Source organism: Vipera ursinii, assembly GCF_947247035.1.
Source record: "Vipera ursinii genome assembly, chromosome: 3".
In the NCBI taxonomy this organism is placed as follows: Eukaryota; Metazoa; Chordata; class Lepidosauria; order Squamata; family Viperidae; genus Vipera; species Vipera ursinii.
Window position 1 is genome coordinate 23,471,434 of NC_139516.1, and position 20,635 is coordinate 23,492,068.

Genomic DNA, 20,635 nt, shown 5'->3' on the forward strand with positions numbered 1-20,635 from the left:
CCTGTGAGTAGAAAAATTTTCTTCTTAGATTACATATTTTAATTATTTGGTATTATTATTTATTGCTTTTACTCAATAAAGGCCCACAGTCATCATACAATAAACTCTCTCCATTGTTTGCTTTCTTGATGAGCTGTATGTTCTCACCTTGAAGTGTGTGGAAGTATTAACTGGAATTTTGGTGGAAGGAAGAGATTGAGAGGGAGAGAGAAACTCCTTGATTCTTGCCCAAACCAACTTGTGTTTATACTGGAGCTTAGGAATGACATCAGAGGAGGGAAGAGTATAAACACTTGCAGGAATTTACTCTCAGGCTCTAAAGACTGCAGACATACTGCTGCCTCCAAACAACTTGAGGAGGGATGTGCTGAAGTGTTAGAATGAAACTCCAGTTTCTCTTGATATTCTTCCTCTGTCTCCTTTCCAAGGTAAGGAAACTGAAAAATGCTAACTTAGGCAATAAGGAATTTTTAAAATAATGTTCATTGTGCATGCTCAGCCTAAATATGATATATAAGCAAAACTTTGGAGAACATGTTGCCTTGAATGAACATGTTGCTTTGAAGTCCAGTTTTGAAAAATTAATAGGACAAAGCAATTCCTTTACAATGACTGTATCCATATTTTGAATTGTTAATTGTGCCTGTATAACATGGGCTCATGTTGGCTGAGAGTCTTGTGTAGAAATCAGTTAAATAGTTTTATCCTTCATAAACAGTTTTTAGTATTACAACATAGGCAGAAAGCCAACCAGCTGGCACTCCTTTTCTGATTTCTCAATTGTTCAACTTTGGCTCTATAAAATATCTAAAGGTCATGTTCAACCAATGCTTCCTGCAGGAATGTGCAGGAGGAACAACATGGTACAATTAAAACACAATCTCTTTTTCATACACACACCCATATAAGCAAAACATATATGGAAAAACAAACATTTGGTAAATGTCCCAGTAGTTTTGGACTGCTCCTTGAATTTGGGACTTAGTAAAAGAGTTCACATTACTGTGATTGTCTCTAAACTTTGCTTTGCAACACACAGACTTCAGGTCTGTGACCATAAGATAACCTAACTACACAATGTTACCTACCTATACAAAAAGCTGCAATAGACCAGACAGAGAAATAAAATTAATTAATTGTTCCAACCTTTCAGCATCTAAGAACAGCAAGTACTGGACAAAAGTAAAACAATTGAAAATACTAGCATGTTGAATATTCTGACCAGCTGTTCATTGAAGGCCATTCTTTCTTACTGATTGAAATCTTTTATTCATTTTCTGATAAAATGATGGCTCCTAATCTTACTTATGTTATCATAGACAAAAGAACTTTCCTTTACTACAAACTAAGCTTTGATATAAGAAATAATTCACCATTACTCAGTTATTCAAACTTCTTAGTTGAGTGAAACTGGGTTAGTTTTATTCTCAGTTGTAAGACTTTTTGTTAATTAGTTGGATAGGTGCAGGAATCAGGAAATAAGGGATTTGGAAGTGGCTGAATTACAAGAGGAACATTGTTGCACAGATGCTCTTGAGCAGGTTATTAAGCTAGTAAAGACTAATTGTTGCCCTTTATCAAATGTCAAGTATATGTTTCCTTGCAAGCTTCTTAAACAACATGTCAAGTGGCACTCAGAGATATTACTTTTTTGCAGAACAGATGTCTTCATTCTCTATTTCCCTTGGAATTTTAATGAATGCATTCCTTCTTCTTTGTACAGGGTGACAGGATTGGTTTTACTGCAAAGTAGCCCTAGCTGTTGTTGAATTATTAGTAGTCACAGGACTATGCTTTCCTCATACTGGATTACACTTCTGCCATTACTGTGATGTTGCTTTCATCTCCTTCCCAGCCGATGAAAGGGAAAGGTTTAAGTCATTCTTAGTTGTAAAGAATATGTTGTCCCCTTATTCTGATATTATTCAAGGGCAGCCTCAAGATATGCAAAGTCTTTTAGGCTTTGCAACTTATTTCCTTGAAGAGGAGAAGGTGTCAGTGGCCTTGAGCAAGCAGCAAGAGCAATGGGGATGGCCTTCCTCTTGCATAAATTTCTGCTCACTTAGACAAGTGGATTGCATTTCAAACTCAGCAGATTGTCAAACTGGTAGGAGCGTCAAATCTCCAGTAATGGAACCTAAATTAAAGCATCCATGTCAGATACTTATCCAGCCTTTGTTTGAACACATCCAGTGAAGGAAAGACCTGCTCCTCTGGGTCATAGTTCTAGTGTTGGACAGCTCTTTCTTACTGCTAGGGCTTGTTCTAACATTCAAAGTTATTTGCCTTCCTGTAATTTGTATCTATTATTCTACATGCTGAATCTCAAATATTAGGGAATAAATATTTCCTTTGTATGATATTCTTTAAGGAGATCATACGACTTTGATATTTGTATCCTATCTTTCCTGTAAAGGATTGAAGATAGCATAAGTTCAGAGAAAGATGAGCTGAGAAGTTGCATGATCAGGTGGAAATATGAAACGTAGGTGTATTTGACACTAGCTGATTCTAACACAGAGAACTACTCCTGTTTACAAAAATAAAACAATTTGTCAAAGTTGAATTGCTAAGATGATTGCTAACCTCTGTAGTTGCTCAACTTGCCATAGAAACAGGGGAGGGGGAGTCTGGGAAAGAAATGGGAGTTTCAGGAAGCCCTCCATGGACTGTGAGAACCAAGGTCTATCAAAGCAGGTGACTGGCAGAGAAGTGGACTGTTCCCATAACAAACAGAAAGAATGTGATTGGTCAACGTGAACATATGGTGGGTGGGGGTTAGGAAAAGCTATTGGTAACTAACCAGAACTTTGCGCAGTAAACAGGGTTGATTTTATTTCTTCAGTGCCAGGATGTGTATTCAATAAAAAATTATCTCTTGTGGCACCTCAAGGCTGTAGAGCAGACATTTTAAACTTGTGATGTCACATGACATCACACAACATATCAGGACGGTTTTGCCATTGCCGGCAATGGGGTGGGTGCAGCTTCCATGTGACACGTCCGGGCTGTGGGCCGGCAGTTTAACACCCCTGCTGTAGAGTTTCTTGAGTGTTGAATTCACCAGCCAGAAGGTTGACACAATTGTTCATCCTTTGTTCATCCACACGCAGATCATATATCTGATAATCAAAGTTGGATCCACCTATGACATCAGTGGTATAAGAGGTTATGGCATGGCCCAGGATTTCATGATCTCACACAGCCATGGATATTTCCCAAATGATGTCTGACTGTATAATTCAGCAGAATATTTCCTTGATCTAATGTTTTATGTTGGGTGGGATAACAGCGATGTGATATGAAGAAAGTCTCCCTTTTCAGATAATCATGAATAGACTTCTACCAGATATTGGAAGTGTAAAATGACAGAGTGGATGCTAACATATATAACATGGGCTAGTCCAACTATTGTCCCATTATGATGTATTATCCATATGTTAATATGGTCTGGGAAGGATGATACAATTTGAAGATGTGATTTCAAATTAAATATCAAAAATTTGGACTCTACTATTATATGAGCAACTATGTTTTTTTTAAACACAGAGAATAGCAGTAAATATTACTCTTGCAAAGAAAGGCACTGCCCTTATGGAATTACACTCTTTCTGATTATGAATTCATGTTCTGTTGGAAGCCTGATCAAAATTTCTCAGTGTGATCAAGATTTAATTTTATGTTTAAAATCAAAGTGTGTCCTATATATATTATGTAGTTTGTCCCTACTTTTTTCTGTTTTTATTTCCTTTTTGTATCTTTTTTTTCTTTCTGTCTGTTTATGAAAACAAATACATGAGTGATTTTTTTTACAAATTGGACAACTTAAAATGAAGGTGTTGTTTCGTTTTTACAAGGAATTCACATTCTTTCACAAAAGAAGGTTTTTCTTATCTAGGGGCTGTGTTAGCTCAAGGGTGGGAATAGCATGGCCAAACATTAGTTGACTTGAAAGGGTGGAAGGAAAAGGCTTAAGATTTACTTTCTGGATCTGTCTTATGGAGAAGTAGGGATTGGTTATTTGTCTGTCTGTCATACATACATATATATCTGTATACCACTGTAATAAAAAATGATTCCCAGTGGTTCACATAGAAAAATACAATATAAATCCCACACAAAATTAAAATTACTACAATAGAAGAACAGAAAGAAAAAACAATGTGGCAACAACTCAAATCAGGGGAAGGTTCTCTAACAGGTTTCAGTTGTTAGAAGCATGTGGAAAACCAGCAAACAAGTCAGCCTGATCTCCACAGGGAGACTATTCAAAGGTAGTCCTCAACTTATGACCACAATTGGGAGTGGAATATTTGTCATAGGTCACTGCAATCGTAAGTCACGTTGGAAACAATTTTACAACAATTTAATGGCATTAAGTAGATCACTATGATCATTAAGCAACTCCAGCTTCCCCAAAAGCTGTTTTTTGTTGAATATCAGCAGAAAAGCTAGAAGTGGAAGTATAGGTTGTCAGTCACTTTTTTCCGAGACTGTCATAACTTTGAACCATTATTGAACAGTTGTAAGCTAAGGACTACCTGGACCAAAATGTCCATGCTGCAACGGAAAAGCAGCATCTTCTTACCACAGCCCCCCAAGCCTCCCAAATGTGAGCAGTTTCTCCTTGCTAAATCTAATAGGTTAGGCTGAAGCTGATTGGAGAATGGTTTCTTTTCTGCACAGGCAGATCTTCAGCATATATCTGACTCCATTCTTGAATTTCTAAGCTAGCAGTTCTCAGTGTATTATAATAATAAAAATAGCCAGTTCACTTGAAGTGCTAACTATGAATACTTTGCAGTATTGGCCTCTCTCCTGAATATTAATGCCAATTAACCCTGGAGAAGACCAAGTCAATAGTAAAACAATCAGGGATGCTGATTACCAAAATTATATCACTGATGCCCCTGATTTCTATAACCAAATGTATGACAGATACAAGCCCTCCACTGTATCTATACAATCTAACCTAAACAAATATATATGGGCTTTTTCAGAGCCCACTTTGACACCCTCCCATCAGTTCTACTGGCAGGAAGATTTAATGGGACTTCTTATTTATAGAGTCTTTGCCCTTGTGGATCCAGAGAGATAGAAACCCTCACTCATGTTCTCATGTAGTGTCCTTTTTATGATGCCCCAAGACATGCTCTGTTCATCCCAACCATTTTCATATATGAGGGCCAGACTGATCAATTTTATGGTTATTATTTTTAAGGGATGTTAACCCCACACTCACATAACAGGTGGCCAAAAATCTTCACCAAGTTATACAATTGCACAAAACTTTTAATTAGATATGTTGTTTTATTGTCCTATTTGTTTTTTCCCCTTTCCCAATAAGAAATTATTATGAAAAATTATCTCTCTATTTTATTGTAAAGGCTAGACACAGATCATAATAAAGACATTTGATTTGATTTACTGATAGATAATTATGCTTGGCTATTATCCATTGTCTCATAAAGAGTTGGAAGCAACTAAACGATAACAATCCAAGTAGTTCAAATTTCTGAATCTAGGTTTGAGTTTCTGCATGAGTAGAAATATATAGCTGTGCTGGTCCTGGCCTGAAATGTGACAGCAAGATTTGTTTACCCCCATTCCAGGCCTGGGCTCTGGGAACCTGATTTCCTTTAAACCTGTTGACTGTGGATCAAATTGCTACTGCCTTGGTTCAGTATCAGAAATGTGGCCTAGATGATTAACATAAATAATGAACCAACTGGTTCAGCAGGTGTGACAGAATTTGTCCCATCCAATGGCTATAGCACCACTCCAAGCCTTAGACTACCACCATCAGCAGTAGCTACTATAACAGAGCTCTGATGTTAAGTACCTGCCTCCTTGCCTGGCAAGGATAATTGGAAACATGGCAGGTTTCCCTCTTGGTGAAAAATAGATAGATGATAGATTGATATTTCCTTAAGACTGAGTGATTTCTTGCAGGATTTATAATCAGCCTAGTGACAGACGGAGCCATGTTTGAATACTGAAATAATAATAGCCTATGCAGTTGCCCAATGCCAGGGGGTAGTAGAATAGAGGACAAAGAATTGGAAAAGATCACACAATATCAAGAACTGAAAATCAAAACTGAAACATGGCATTAACTAGCTGTGGTGGTCCCAATGGTTATTGGCACACTGGGTGTCATACCAAAAAATCTTGGATAGCACTTAGAAAAACCAAAGATTTACAAAATTTCCATCTGTCAATTGCAGAAAGCCTCACTACTTGGTTCTGCATATACACTATACCAATACATCATAACATCCTAGTTCACGGATGTCAAATTTGATCATGTCATGTGATGTATTGTGACATATCATGATGTTTTTTGCCTTTGCAGAGCTGGGGTGGGTGTGGCCTGAACATGAGGCATCCTGCCCACGGGCCGCCAGTTTGACACCCATGTCCTAGATTTTTGAGAAGAACTTGAAGCATATGAAGGCCACTACCAGCTAATGAATTGACAGCTATGATTTCACATTTGTTGTGTATATAATATGAATAATAGCCTTTGCTGCACTAGGAGTTTGGTTGCTGTTAGGATTAGCTCTAAAGAAACAGTTTTTGCAAATGTATTGGACTTCCTCAGATGTTCAGTTTTTTTAACATGTGAGGACAAGGGTCCATCAATCTGGATCTCCCTCTGTTGATGGGAAACTGAATGTGATTAGTGTTTTGATCAATCAGAATCTTAGATCACTGGCTAGAGTAACCTCAGCCTGTTGCTCTTCAGATAGATTAGACCAAGTTTCTTGAGTCAATTTCACATTTTGAAACCCAGCACATCCGGAAAACAAAAGTTTAGAGACTTCCCTTTTGCTATAACATTCAAATCTGTTTTTCTACATTAATTGAAAATTTAACCTGAGAATGGCTATTTGAAGAACTGTCTGGAGATTACTGGGCATCCGAGCAGTGGTGGGATTTAGATATGTGAACAATCGGTTCTCTGTGTGGATGCTGCTTCTGGAAGTCCATTCTGGGTCTGGGCAACCAAACATTAGGTACTGATTCTGCCAAACTGGTGTGAACTAGCTGAATACCACCACTGTATCCGGGCCCTGAGCAATCAACTACCCTCACTCTTTCTCAGGACTGTTATGATCCACCATCTTCCATTTATAACTCTCACCATTTTTTATTATTAAACTTCTATGATGCCCATGTTGCTGAGGCGATTCATTATTTATTCTTCCATATTCTCTTAGAAATTATGGAAAGTTGGAATATTTACACATCTTTAAAAAAAATTAGTATTACATATAGTCCTTGACTTAAGGACCATTCAAAGTTACAATGGACCTCCCCAACACTACCCACAATCCATTTTCAGAATTATGACAGCTGCACATACCTTACAGTCACATGATTGGATTTTAGGTACTTGGCAGTTGACTAACCTTTATAGCCATATGCAGCATCCCATGGTCATATGACTGCGATTTGTGATTTATTTATTTTTTTGCCAGTTCCAGGTGTTTACTTCTGTTTTCTGGGGGGGAACTTTTGGGGGGAAATTCACTTAACAACCACCATGTATGTTTAATGACCATCGTAAAAATGGTTGTAACTTTGAATCCATTCACATGATGTCTCAAGTTATGACTGCAATGACTTATAATTGTAATTCCAGGCTCAATTCTGGTCTAAGTCGAGGACTACCTGTATCAAGAACCATCTCTATGTAAGAACTGAACTCATTTGATAGGGGGAAGATGTCCTAATGGAAGATTCCTTAAATGTCAGTTTTAACAGATATAAATTGAACTGGGCATTTTGGTATAATGTTATTCTCTCTCTTCCCAGGCAAACTTCCAGCACTGTCAAACTCCATGCTACTGTCCATGGCTCCCTCCCCGTTGTCCACCTGGGTCTCGCTTGGTTCTGGATGGATGCGGCTGTTGCAGCATATGTGCTCGGAGGCTAGGGGAGCCATGCAACCACCTTCTTGTTTGTGATCAGAACCAGGAACTTATCTGTGACTACAGCAATGCTCCCACACGAAGGGCAGGAATCTGCAACTGTGAGCAATCTTTGTTATTCTTAATAGAAATTTTCAAGTATGAGGAGAACATCAGCTTCCTAAAAATAGATGGAGTTATCTGAATTTAATGCATGCCAGAATAACACAGTATGATTAGGTAATTCATTTGACTAAGACCTCAAAAGCTCAGTTCCTAAATCTACAAAATTTCTATATAGGTTCAGGGTCAAATTTGACATGGATATTATTCATGAATGATCACTGCTTCAAAAATGTCAGTAGCAACTAAAAGAAGGGAGAACTGAGAGAGATAATAAGATGAGGGGAAATGAGCCTTTTAACTTTTGCTTTTTACCTCAGTTAAACTATAAGCCTGGATTTGTCCTGAACAGGGAAAAAATTGGAAATTTACTAAGTTAGAAAGAAAAGAATAGGCTCATAGTCCTTGTGGAAACTTTCTTCAACATGCCAGCATTTATTGCTACTTTTCCTATTTTTGTTATCTTATTTATTTCATATTCTGGAGTTCTCACAAACATTGTTGTCTAAAACCTAAATAAAATATAGGAATGTGAGAAATATTAAACATTTGATAGCAATAGCACTTAGAATAATATACTGTTTCATAGTGCTTTATTGCCCTTTCTAATAGATTTACAGAGTATTAGCCCCAATAATCTGAATCCTCTTTTTACCGACCTCGGAAGGATGGAAGGCTGATTCAACCCTGAGCCGGTCAGGATAGAACTCCTGGCAGTGGAAAGAGTCAGCCTGCAATACTGCATTTTAACCACTGCACCACCAGAGATTCACTGCTAGAGATTCAAGTGGCACATTAGAGCCATGTTTTTGATGTCAAACATTCCCATCATTTGATAAAGATCTTGCTGAAAAAATAATATTACAGTTGCAATCACATACATCAAGGTCATGATTATAGTCCAGGAAGTAGGCAGGTAATGTTGGTTTGATTTTATGACACTAAACTTCTTTTCTGTTCGCCTCTGATACTCCCATGGTAGCTGAGAGGAATGCAAGCAATGCTTAGCAAATATGCTTCAATTTCCTCTCTCACTTGGAGAGTGCAAGTCAGCTGGCAGAAATGTAAACAAATATCAGTTCCCCACAAAGTAAAATCTAACCAGAAGAAAATTTCTTTCTTAACAGATCTTTGAGAGAAAAACAGAACTATGGTCAACACTTGGACATTCATGCTATCTACATCTAAGAAATGCCTTGGTTCTGTTCTATTCCTATCCTATCCTATCCTATCCTATCCTATCCTATCCTATCCTATCCTATCCTATCCTACCCTACATTGAAGGCTTCTTAAAAACAAATAAGAGACAAATAGCCCAATATTTTCTGTCCTCACTAAAAATGATGTATCAAGAGTCTTAAGCAGATATGATTCATATCTTGTCCTTCATTAAAAAATGAGAGAAAGTAGATGGTGACACTAGATTGCTTTTGTAGGCAAATTATTTGATCTAGCAGACATGTGGTCCTTACTAGACAAAGATAAATATTATTATTGCCCTTCCCTGTAACAATGACATAGGTTTTATAATAACAACAAAACCCAAGGTAATTGCTGATCAAATGGTTTGTCAGTCTCTAGGCCTGACTCAGTACACAGTGCCTGTGATATCTTTCATTTTCAACTATGGCTTCCCATCCTAGGCATCTCCTCTCTTCAGTCACATCCCTTCTTCCTGGGTCCCATTGTGATTTCTTCTTCTGCAATGATAGGACTGCCAGTGTCATCCCAGTGATCTTGTCTTCGACCTATAGATATATGCTGCAGAGTTGGAAGGGCCATTGAGGCCACTGAGTTCCATCACATACATAATGCAAGAATACATATTACACTACTGGAAATAGATAGTTGTCTGTAAATTCAGTGAAGAGGAGTGTACCATTTTTCTGGGAGCTAGTTCTACTATAAAACGTATTCACCTTTGGAAAGCTTTTTCTAACATTCATTTAGAATCTTCCTTCTTGTAGCTTATTTTGTTTGTTTGATTGATTATTTGTCCCACATTTATTATTTGTACAAATAACTGAAGGTGGTAAATATCCAACACACCTTCCTCGTCCTATTTTCCTCACAACAACAATCCTGTGAGGTGAGCTGGGCTGAGAGAGACAGTGATTGGCCCAAAGTAACCCAGCTGGCTTAAGTGGGCCTAGAACTCAAAGTCTCCTGCTTTCTAGCCTGGTGCCTTAACACTAGACCAAACTGGATCTTTATTTATAATTATACCAATTATATGTTACACCCATGGATAATAAAGAACAGATAACTTTCTGTGTGATTCCTTGTGTACTTAAAAGTAGTATCAGATCCCATTTCAGTCTTCCTTACTTAAGGCTACAGGTACCACTTCAGAATGTGAAATAATCATAGTCCAGTGTTAATATTAGGTGTGAACTCTATCCCAGTTCTAAATATTTACATTTGATTTATCTCATTGGTTCCCAATGTTGGCTGCAGATGAAGAAAGTGACCAGGACAGTTGTGAAGTGAATGGAAAGATCTATCAAGATGGAGAAGTATTCCAGCCAAGTTGTAAGCTCCAATGTCGCTGCTCAGGAGGAGGATTTATATGTGTTCCTCTCTGCAGTGAGGATGTTCGTCTCCCCACCCCAGACTGTCCCTATCCAAGGCGTGTGGAAATTCCAGGAAAGTGTTGTCAAGAATGGATTTGTGACAGAGAACCCAGACAGATCTTGCAGGACAACTTGGCAGGTACAATCCACGGATCCCAACACCCCTTTTCAGTGTCTTTTTATTGGCTGACTCACAGTAAACCTTGGTGGTTGGAACCATGTGCCTGGAATTTCATTCAGATGAACAGAGAACCACTGAATATGCCAGTTTTTTCCGTCAGGAGTTGCTGAAGATAGGACAGAGCCAATTTCTTTCCTCAGCTATCATCAACTAAATAAATTGTTTTTCATTTTAATTTGAGACTATAAGTTCTAGTCCTTCCTTCGGCATGAAAGCCAGCCCTAGTCATTTGAATGTCTTTTTTTGTACTCTCTCATTTTCAGTTGAACAAACTTGGAGCATCTCATAAGTATTTTCTGCATTTCAAGGACAATAGAAAGAAAGATACTATGGTTGGTTTTGAACAGAACAATGTTCTGAGACATTAGGGGATAGAAAGTCTGAGGATGTGGATGAATTACATCCATCTACAGGTAGTTCTTGCTTACTAACAGTCTTGTTTAGTAACCAGTCAAAGTTAAGAGTGGCACTGATACAGTAGCTTTACAACTGATCCTTGAATTTGCAGCTGTCATAGTGTGTCCACATTGTGTGATTGCCACTGGCACACATTGGGTGCTTTGCAACTGGCACATATTTACAAGAGTTGCAACGTCCCATGGTCACCTGATCACTATTTGCATGCTTCACGGACAGCTTCTGACAGTGCGAAAACCAGTAGGAAATTGCAAGTCATAGTCACACCATGTCATGCTTAATGACTTACAGTGATTTGCTTAATGGCTGCAACAAAACTACTGCCATATGTCTGGTGTGGTTACATTACCTTTCACTTAACAGTTGCATTGCTTAGTGATGGAGTTCTGGTCCACATTGTGGTCAGTATGTGAGGATTACCTGTATTAGACCATAACTGTATAACCTGTAGAGAGGAAACTGCTGTATTAAGGCATTGTGGTTCTCAAAGAAATACCTGGCATGGTAATCAGTTCTTTGGCAGCCAGTAGAGACGTGCCAATGGTAGTGGTAATGAGTCCTGGAGGCACTACAGGTGCTTTGCAGTATGTGTTTTATTAAGAAAAATTAGTGGGCCACACAAGATTGCTTGGCAGGCTGCATGCGATCTGTGGACCATCTGTAACACAAGCCTACATTACATGGTACATCACAGCATCTTGACATCCTGAAAGTGAAGCAGGGTCAACTGTAGTTAGCACTTGGATAGGGAACCATCTGGGTAGTTAGACCCATAGACTCAACTGGGATGTTGGAAAAAAAAACATTCTGGAAGAAGGCAATGTCAAATCATTTGTATAATGCTGTAAAAACTGCATGAATTTGTCATCAGGAGTAATGCTTGATTCAGAGAAGACTTTACTTTTTTTAGAGCTAAAAATGTCACATACATTCAAAATTCAACATTGCTTCTGGTATGCAAGAATGCTATGCCTTGTAAAAGGAAAATCTTTTAGGAGTGGGACAGGCAACCTGTGTCCCATGGGCTTCATATGACTCTCCATACCTTTTTAAGACCTTGTGAGTGGGACAGGCAACCTGTGTCCCATGGGCTTCATATGACTCTCCATACCTTTTTAAGACCTTGTGAGGGCCCCATGGTTCTTAGGCAACTGGTATATATGTTATATTTAATGTCTAGTTCACTAAAAATGAACAGCTGGTCCTACACAATGGTTGTAGTTATAATGTTACGCTCCCACAGAGAGGGCCTCCTCAGGGTGCCACCGGTCAAAGAATGCCGACTGGTGGCCCCCAGGGGGAGGGCGTTCTCTGTGGGTGCACCAGATTTATGGAACCATCTTCCGGTCGAGCTCTGGATGGCGCCCGATCTCCGCTCCTTCCGGCGCGATCTTAAAACCCATCTCTTTAAACAAGCTGGCCTGGCCTGATGGGACGGGGTGGGATTTTTATAAATGAACTTCAATTTTTAATCTGTATTAATTTATTATGGGCATTGTTTAATCACTTTTTAATAATTTTTAATTTTTGTATCTAGTTTTTATGTATTGCCCTGTTCACCGCCCTGAGTCCTCCGGGAGAAGGGCGGTATATAAATTAAATTAATAAATAAATAAATAAATTGTAAGGTGAATTTTATTCATAAATTTAAGTTATATAGAATTCAATAGTATGCATATAGTTTGGTATACTGAATCATGAAACTAACGTACTGACTTAACTACTCCTCAGCTAGGTTGAAGTCACAGTTTTGATTCCCCATAAAACTGTACCAGTTAATAAATCTAGTCCTTGAAAACAGATGCCCTGAAGTTTGGCTTGTTCTTGGGTTTTATAACTTGCTGTAGTTATAGCCACTGTATGTCTGTGGAAGTTGTTATGACCATTTGTGCCAATTTTCAACACATCCCTTTCCTTCTTTTGTTCCTGGTTTTGTTCTAGAAAGATTATCTGGGATAGCTTTCCCCTATTTGTGTGAAGACTGGAGCACTGAGTGGTCTGCCTGCTCCACCACCTGTGGCATTGGGATATCCACACGGGTGTCTAACAAGAATCCCTATTGCAGGCTTGAAAGTCAGAAACGCTTGTGCATCCTTGGACCCTGCCCAACTCTCATGGGAATAGGCAACATGGTAAGGAATAGGCTTTCTTAAAATTTGAGACAACTCCAGGACTTTTAAAATTGTGTGAAGAAAACGATGTTGCAAACAAAGTCAATACAATGTTGCAAAGATTGCTAATCCTCTTCCTCCACCAATAATTAAGCTAATCAACCTGATCAAATAATAGTAGTTAGGGGAAATCTTTTCACAATACAGAGTTTCCCTAGGTACACAGAGGCGGCACCCAAAGTCAGCACTTGGGCAGGCATCAAAGAAAAGATCTATAAACTTATTAAACCATGGCAAAGAAAGGCTGTAAGATCAGACATGATTCATTTAACAACCACCTTGGTAAGCAGCAGAAAATCTGGTCTCAGTTGTGGCCATAAATCAAATATTACCTGTAAACTAAAAGCCACAAAAGCTTATGCTTTTTAATAAACTTCCTTCTGATTTTTTTGCCGAAGCTCTGATTGGTACTATAATCCATCTGTCTTTTTTCTACATACACACACTGTGGACCACTAAACTGTTTCATAAATGGTAGACCATGTAAAGAATAGCATCTCCTTATGTCAGGTATAAATTATTCCAACAAAATCAATGCCTGCAATTTGACGGCCAAGAACTGTAAGCAAATGAATCCCAAAATAGCAAAGGCCCTTTCGTGACCCCAAATTTGGCAGCATGATTTATTGATGCAGCTTAAACTACCTGGATGCATTTGAAGTGGGCTATTTTGTTTAAGGAAGTGGTTTTGTTATTACTTGACCCAAGGAATCTAGCTTTTGCCTAAAATGTGTACACTTCACAGGCTCCCTGTAGAGGAAAAATGTAGAGTATGAAGCATTGAAACTAAATTCACTGTGCAAGTACTCAATGTGCCTGTTGTAGCACCCCTGTTGAGAATCAAAATATTCTTACTGCTCTTCAAACATGCTGTTCCCAATGAAACAAGGTAGGACATAGGAGATGAAGGAGCCCTAGTTTGCATTATGAAACTGACAGAACAGAGCATATCAGAACTGGATAGAAAGGGGGCTGGAGAAAAATAGGAGGAAACATACTGGCATCTTGAAGCCATGTTGTGGACTCTAACCTGGCCACATGATATTGACCCATCATGTCTCCCACTCTTGACTTGATTAGTACTGGAAAATAACAGTTTGTGTATGATATTAACTCTGGGGAGGAAGATCTATATATTTCATTAGGACAATAGGAAATTGGCTATCCGTATGCCCCTAGAATGTTCACATGTTCATATAAAAGGTGAAGGTAAAGGTTCCCCTGCACATGCGTGCTAGTCATTTCCAACTCTAGGGGCCGGTGCTCATCACCATTTCAAAGCCGAAGAGCCAGCACTTGTCCGAGGACGTCTCCGTGGTCATGTGGCCGGCATGACTAGATGCCAAAGGCGCACGGAACGCTCTTACCTTCCCACCATAGTGGTCCCTATTTTTCTACTTGCATTTTTACATGCTTTCGAACTGCTCAGTTGGCAGAAGCTGGGATGAGTAACAGGTGCTCACTCTGTTATGCGGCACTCGGGATTCGACCCACCAAACTGCCGACCTTCTGATCGACAAGCTCAGCATCCTAACCCACTGAGCCACCGCGTCCCTTCACGTTCATATACATTTGACTAACTAGCTGTAAACATGGAAACTCAGAATAGCATTCCCATATTTCACAGGACAACATATCACCATGGTAATATGTTTTTCTATTCCAAAGGAAAACATGTCACCACAGTAAGAACTGCGTGATGCTCTAAGTCACTATGTGGAAAGGCTTAAAATGATGGCAAACAGTTGACACAATTTCTAGTTGCTTGTTGAGTGATTTATTCAGGCAGTTTCTGAAGTTTCAAAGAACTTGAGCAGATGTCTCAGCACTACTACATCCTTAGTCATCCTTGCTGGGAATTCTGGATGTTCCAACACATCTGAATGGTATCATTTTGGAGAAAGCTGGTGAATTTGAGTAAAATATCTATTTTTCAGATTATATCAGACAAAGGGTAAATATATCACCATCAATTATCTGGAGAAATGTGGAAAAGATGACTGTGAGATGCATACAGTCTTTTAATGAGAAGCTATCAATATGAACAGGGTGCAAATCTGTCCAGTCTTTTTTATGTGTCAAATCTCCCTTCTTTCCTTTACAGGGAAGAAAAAATGTGGGGATCTTTTGCCTAGTTGAAACACAAAATGACCAAAGTGGAAGGAATGAAGCAGTCTTCCTGTCCCCATCCCTTCCCCTGCTTTTCTACTCACATTGGCAGCTTTCTCTAGCTCTTTTTCAGTTTAAGATAAATTGGAAGATCAGTTTTCTTCCATGGTAATGTCTAATTTGGCCGTCTGCCTCTTGTTTGGCCACACTTTCCCAGACAGGGTTGGAATTTACACTGAGTGTTTTATCTCTCCAGAGTGGAAGAGGAAGCCGCTTATAAACCAGTCCACTCCATTCAAAAGTTGACATGCTGGCTTCAATCCAGCAACTGGAACACCAGAAGCCCAAGTTGATCTTGTTTCTGTGGTGATGAGAGAACCTCTGAAGAATGGAGAGACAAAGCGACTGTTCTCAATAGAGAAGAGAGATGTAGCAAATGAGTTCCTATGTCTGACAACCATCTTCCTTCTTAGAACCACCCCAATGACACTAGACAGCTTTATTGTTTGGTGGAAAAAAATCCAGACCATGTGTTTTAATGTTATTCAGTAGTGATGTCTTTATTGCCAGCTTGAGACTACAATTATACTGTAAATCCATCCAATTAATGAATTGATGCTTTGTAGTTACAGAAATTCAAAGAAACATGTCATGTTATTCTTTCTTCATTATCCCTTCTCCAAATAATAGTTCTAGGAATCTAACAAGTGAGATCATCATCCATTGTTCAGTATAGTTATCGTTTATGTTCTTCTTAGAAATAAATAAATCATTACAATGCTCAGTTGCCTGAAGCCAGATTGACCAGTTTTAGGGATCACAGGAATATGTAATGTTTGGAGGCAAATATTAGTGACATACAAAGAAAAAAGTAGGCATTGTGTACTATTATTATTCTGTCTGTGTGTATAAAAGAGAATAATGTCTTCATAACAACATTGTTCATGGATGAAGTGTAACTTGACAAATTGAGACGAGTCTTTAATAACTTAGCAGACTTAAAGATCAAAGATTTCTTTGAAGCTTCTCTCGGTGATATTGTGACTTTTGCCTTTGTTTGCATGGAATAAAAATATGAGAAATCTTTGTAAAAAAAACTTCTAAAGATTGAAAACACATGGCAGTGTATATAGTGTTCTGAAGCATAGGTGAAATACTGTAAGTCTGATTGGCTGTATACTCATAACCCAGTGAAGATGGGAAAATCCATTCCTGGTTAGTCACATGAGGAATCTCAACTAACTGGGGACTAAGTCATAAAATCTCATATAATAGTGCAAGTTTGTACATAGACAATTATGTATAGTTGGAAATCAGATTATAAAGTTTTGCTTTGTTAAGAATAGGGTGAAAAGTTCTATCTCCTTCATTTCCTACTGGAATTTCTTTTCACTAGTATAGAAAGTATTTCTGTGCCAACATACATTTTGGCCTCTGTCAGGGGACTACAAGAGTTGAAATAGATTTTAAAATGGGGCTCTTCAAACGTCGCAACTTTAAGACTTATGGACTTTAACTTCCATAATTATTCAGCCAGCCATGCTGAGGAAGGAATTCTGGGAGTTGAAGTCCACAAGTCTTGAAGACCCCTGTTTTAAAAGGCATTGAATAAGAATTTAGAATACAGTTTAAATTTGTATTATCTCTTTTTCTCTTGGACATGTGATTGTGACATTGCATAGCATATGTGGCGCCCATATGTTTTCATGATTATTACACATTTCAAAATATTGCACCAAACCTGAACAGAACATATTTGCTAGTATGTCCAAGGAAAGACATATCATTGAAAGCTTCATCATCTCATTTCTATTGAAAAGTCCATTGTTTTGGGGTTGACTTTAGAGAACAAAGCAACAAATATCCTGTTATAGGCAGCAGATACCAAAATAAACAGAAAGTGGTCAAGCTGACGTTAAACAAATTTCTTTTTCTCCTGTATCTTTAATCTGACTTTCTCTTAATATCCAATGACAGTTCTTCCCCCAACTGGCAAATTTTCTTTTTTTATGAGATATTTAAAGATGTACTTTAAAGTAATTCCATTTTTATCTGTTATTGTTTTTGATTAAACTATTCCAAAAATACAAGAAGCCTCCACACAAAGATCTCCAAGCAGACAGCGTAGTGGCCAAATAAGCCCAAATATTTTATAGGCTCTGGCCAAAATAAAAAAAACGGTCCACCCTGCTTATCCAAAAAAATTAAAGCTGGGATTTTTTTTTTAAAAAATTGATCTTGTGCTTAATTCTACAAGAGGTTTTCCCACTGAATCATTTAGCTGGACTCAAGAATGAAGTCAACCTGCCCTCTAATGGCCTGTCTCTAGATTGGCAGGAAGCAAATTGTGGAACCTGAATAGCAGTGAAAAATTATCAGTAAACAAAATAAGTAGATCTGTGCTAAAATTAATAATACATTTGTTTTCAACGTTTGTATTAGAATAAAATTAATGCTAATAATATATTGGTGAAAGGATTGGATACAGTCCTACTGTATTATCTCCCTATGCTCCCTATACATAACCACTCTCAGCGTGTTTTTGGGGAAAAAATAGAAGAAGGTTATTGTTTTATACCTGTCTACAGACTTCCAAGGGTTATTATAGGCATCAGTGGAAACAATACTATAGAATGTGTAGAGCAGCATTTCTCAACCTTGGCAACTTTAAGAGCCAGTTTGATTTAGTGGTTAAGGCACCAGGCTAGAAAGTGGGAGACCATGAGTTCAAATCCGACCTTAGTGATGAAAGCCAGATGGGTGACCTTGAGTCAGTCACTCTCTCTTAGCCCAATTCATCTCACAGGGTGGTGGTTGTGGGGAAAATAGGAGGAAGGAGGTGTGTTGGATACACTTTGTGTAAAAATAATAAAAGCAGGATATACATAGATAGATAAAATCAGGACTTCAACTCCTTGAATTCCCCAGCTAGCATGTGACTGAATTTAAATAGTAGAGGATACTGATCATTTAACAACATATCCTAAGGGATATTTTGAGAGATTTATTTTGTGGTTCATGGTTTGAAGGATGAGAAAATTGAAAGACAGCTTACGAAGGAAAAGAATCAGAGCCAAGAACAATGGAACTGGCATCAGTTATGGGAGTTACACAATCCTTGCATTTAAAGGATTTATATTATGCTAAAGAACCCCAGACTGATTTGATAAACAAAATGCAAAGCCCCGATGAAAGCTTTAGGTCATTTATTCTGATGCATGTTTGTGTATGTTTGTCTGTACAAACTGCTCATCTGATACCTTCATCTGTCATCCCTGGAGTATCTCTGGCAGTGGTCAACAAAACTCAAGATGTTGGCTGCAACATGCCAATACAGCCCCATCCTTTTTTTAAATGTGCAAAACTTTGATGGGATGATTGTGGCTGACATCTTGACATTTTTTATTCTAACTGCAGATGCTCCTGTTAGGGCCTTCTTATATGAAGCTGCTGACACAACTGCTAAAAATTGAGTGTGTGTGTGTGGGGGGGGGGGTTTCCGCTATTTAGAGGTTGGAAATATTTAAACGGCTAATTCTTAAAAATTGACTTAGCATAGTCTTAAAAGAAAACAAAGTTTTCACTGTGGCAGCATGTTTAGTTCCCTTGCATTCACTTTGTGGTACACCCATGTGCTCTTGCACCCTTTTCCACATGTTAAGTGGAATTTCTGGACATTAAAAGTTTTATGGGGTGTACATTCAGTTTCAGTTTTTTGGCATAAAAGGTTCCAGTACCTTTGAGCATGTTTGAAGCTTTGTGGTTAAGACACCAGCTAGAAACCAGGAGACTGTGAGTTCTAGTCTCACCTTAGGCGTGAAAGCTGGCTGGGTGACCTTTGGCCAGTCACACACACACACACACACACACACACACACACACACACACACACACACACACAGACACACACACACACACACACACAAAGCCCAACTCATCTCACAGGTTTGTTGTTATGGGGAAAGTAGGAAGAACAAGAATATGTTTGCCTCCTTGAGCTTTTATAAATTAATATGTGTGAGAAGTAAATGAAATGAAATCTAGGGATTTCTCCAATAGTGTGAGAAGTAAATGAAATGAAATCTAGGGATTTCTCCAATAGCAAATTAATTAATCCATGGTCATCTGCACATGAAGTATGCATTCTCCCCTCAAAACACTGTGCATAAGGAACAAAAAATCCCCAAATCATATTGCATCCACCCTGAGCTGCTGCAAGTTATAGAGAGAAAAGGAAAAAAGCAAGATCTCATTTCTGCTTCATAGAAAACAGAAATAATAAATTGCTCATGCATTTATATAGAAGGAGGCAACACAATTTGCATTTCAATGGACAGAGCTTGCTCTGTGACATGACTAAACACATTCATCTCAGACAATGATTTACAAGTCCATCTTTTCTAAAAATGAAAAGATGGACTAGTATGTTTCTGTATAGTCTAGAAGCTATAATAAGTTTAAGGAATGAATTAACTTTATATTGCTGTCATATGGATCTTTTCTCCAGTTTTTTTTTTTTTGCTTTCCCCTCATTTTCAATTTACTTGAATCACTATTATGCTTTTAGTTTTTTATTGTAGTAGTGTTATACTATATAAACACATTATTTTTGTTCGTTATAATTCATTAATAAAATTATAAAACTTTTTGAAAAGGTACACACTTTATCATTTGACATAATTGTGACTTATTGTGAATATGTATGAAACAGCTTATATGCTCAGCCTAATAAATCCAAAGCCCATTTTATGCTTCTATGTGGCTGAATTTTAAAAAAAATCAATTTGTGGAGGGAAGGAGCTGCAACGACATCAAGATACTTTCCCCTTAAAACAACTGCTAAATGAGGCACAGATTCTTGCAAATGGCAATTAACTTCAACTGGTGCAGAATGCGGCCGCGCGAGTTGTAATGGGGGTCTCCCGATACTCCCATGTAACACCTCTACTCTGCGAGCTGCATTGGCTTCCGGTTGCCCTCCGGGTGAAATTCAAGGTGCTGGTTATTACCTATAAAGCCCTACATGGCCTGGGTCCGGGCTATTTGAGGGAACACCTGCTGCCGGCATCAAACGCCCTTCACCCAGTGCGCTCCCACGGGGAGGGTCTGCTCAGGGTGCCGCCGGTGAGAGATTGCCGGCGGGTG

General features: G+C 38.4%; 2 protein-coding genes across 2 annotated transcripts in view; both read left to right on the forward strand.

Annotated features, from left to right (window-relative positions):
* LOC310638086 (uncharacterized protein) overlaps window positions 1–20,635 on the forward strand; it is an 880,437-nt gene that overhangs the window by 27,295 nt on the left and 832,507 nt on the right. The gene's annotated exons all lie outside the window — the stretch shown is intronic.
* On the forward strand, window positions 299–19,362 carry CCN5 (cellular communication network factor 5). The gene is made up of 5 exons (XM_083361057.1): window positions 299–428; window positions 7,822–8,038; window positions 10,497–10,751; window positions 13,152–13,342; window positions 15,747–19,362. Exons 1-5 carry the CDS (start codon window positions 381–383, stop codon window positions 15,768–15,770), a joined length of 735 nt encoding a protein of 244 aa, XP_083217183.1. The 5' UTR covers window positions 299–380; the 3' UTR covers window positions 15,771–19,362.

Coding starts and splice junctions, on each gene's coding strand:
- CCN5 (XM_083361057.1), top strand. CDS start 381: ATGAAACTCCAGTTTCTCTTGATATTCTTCCTCTGTCTCCTTTCCAAG. Junction 8,039..10,496: donor AAGGGCAGGAATCTGCAACT/GTGAGCAATCTT, acceptor TGTTGGCTGCAG/ATGAAGAAAGTGACCAGGAC. Junction 13,343..15,746: donor TCATGGGAATAGGCAACATG/GTAAGGAATAGG, acceptor TTATCTCTCCAG/AGTGGAAGAGGAAGCCGCTT.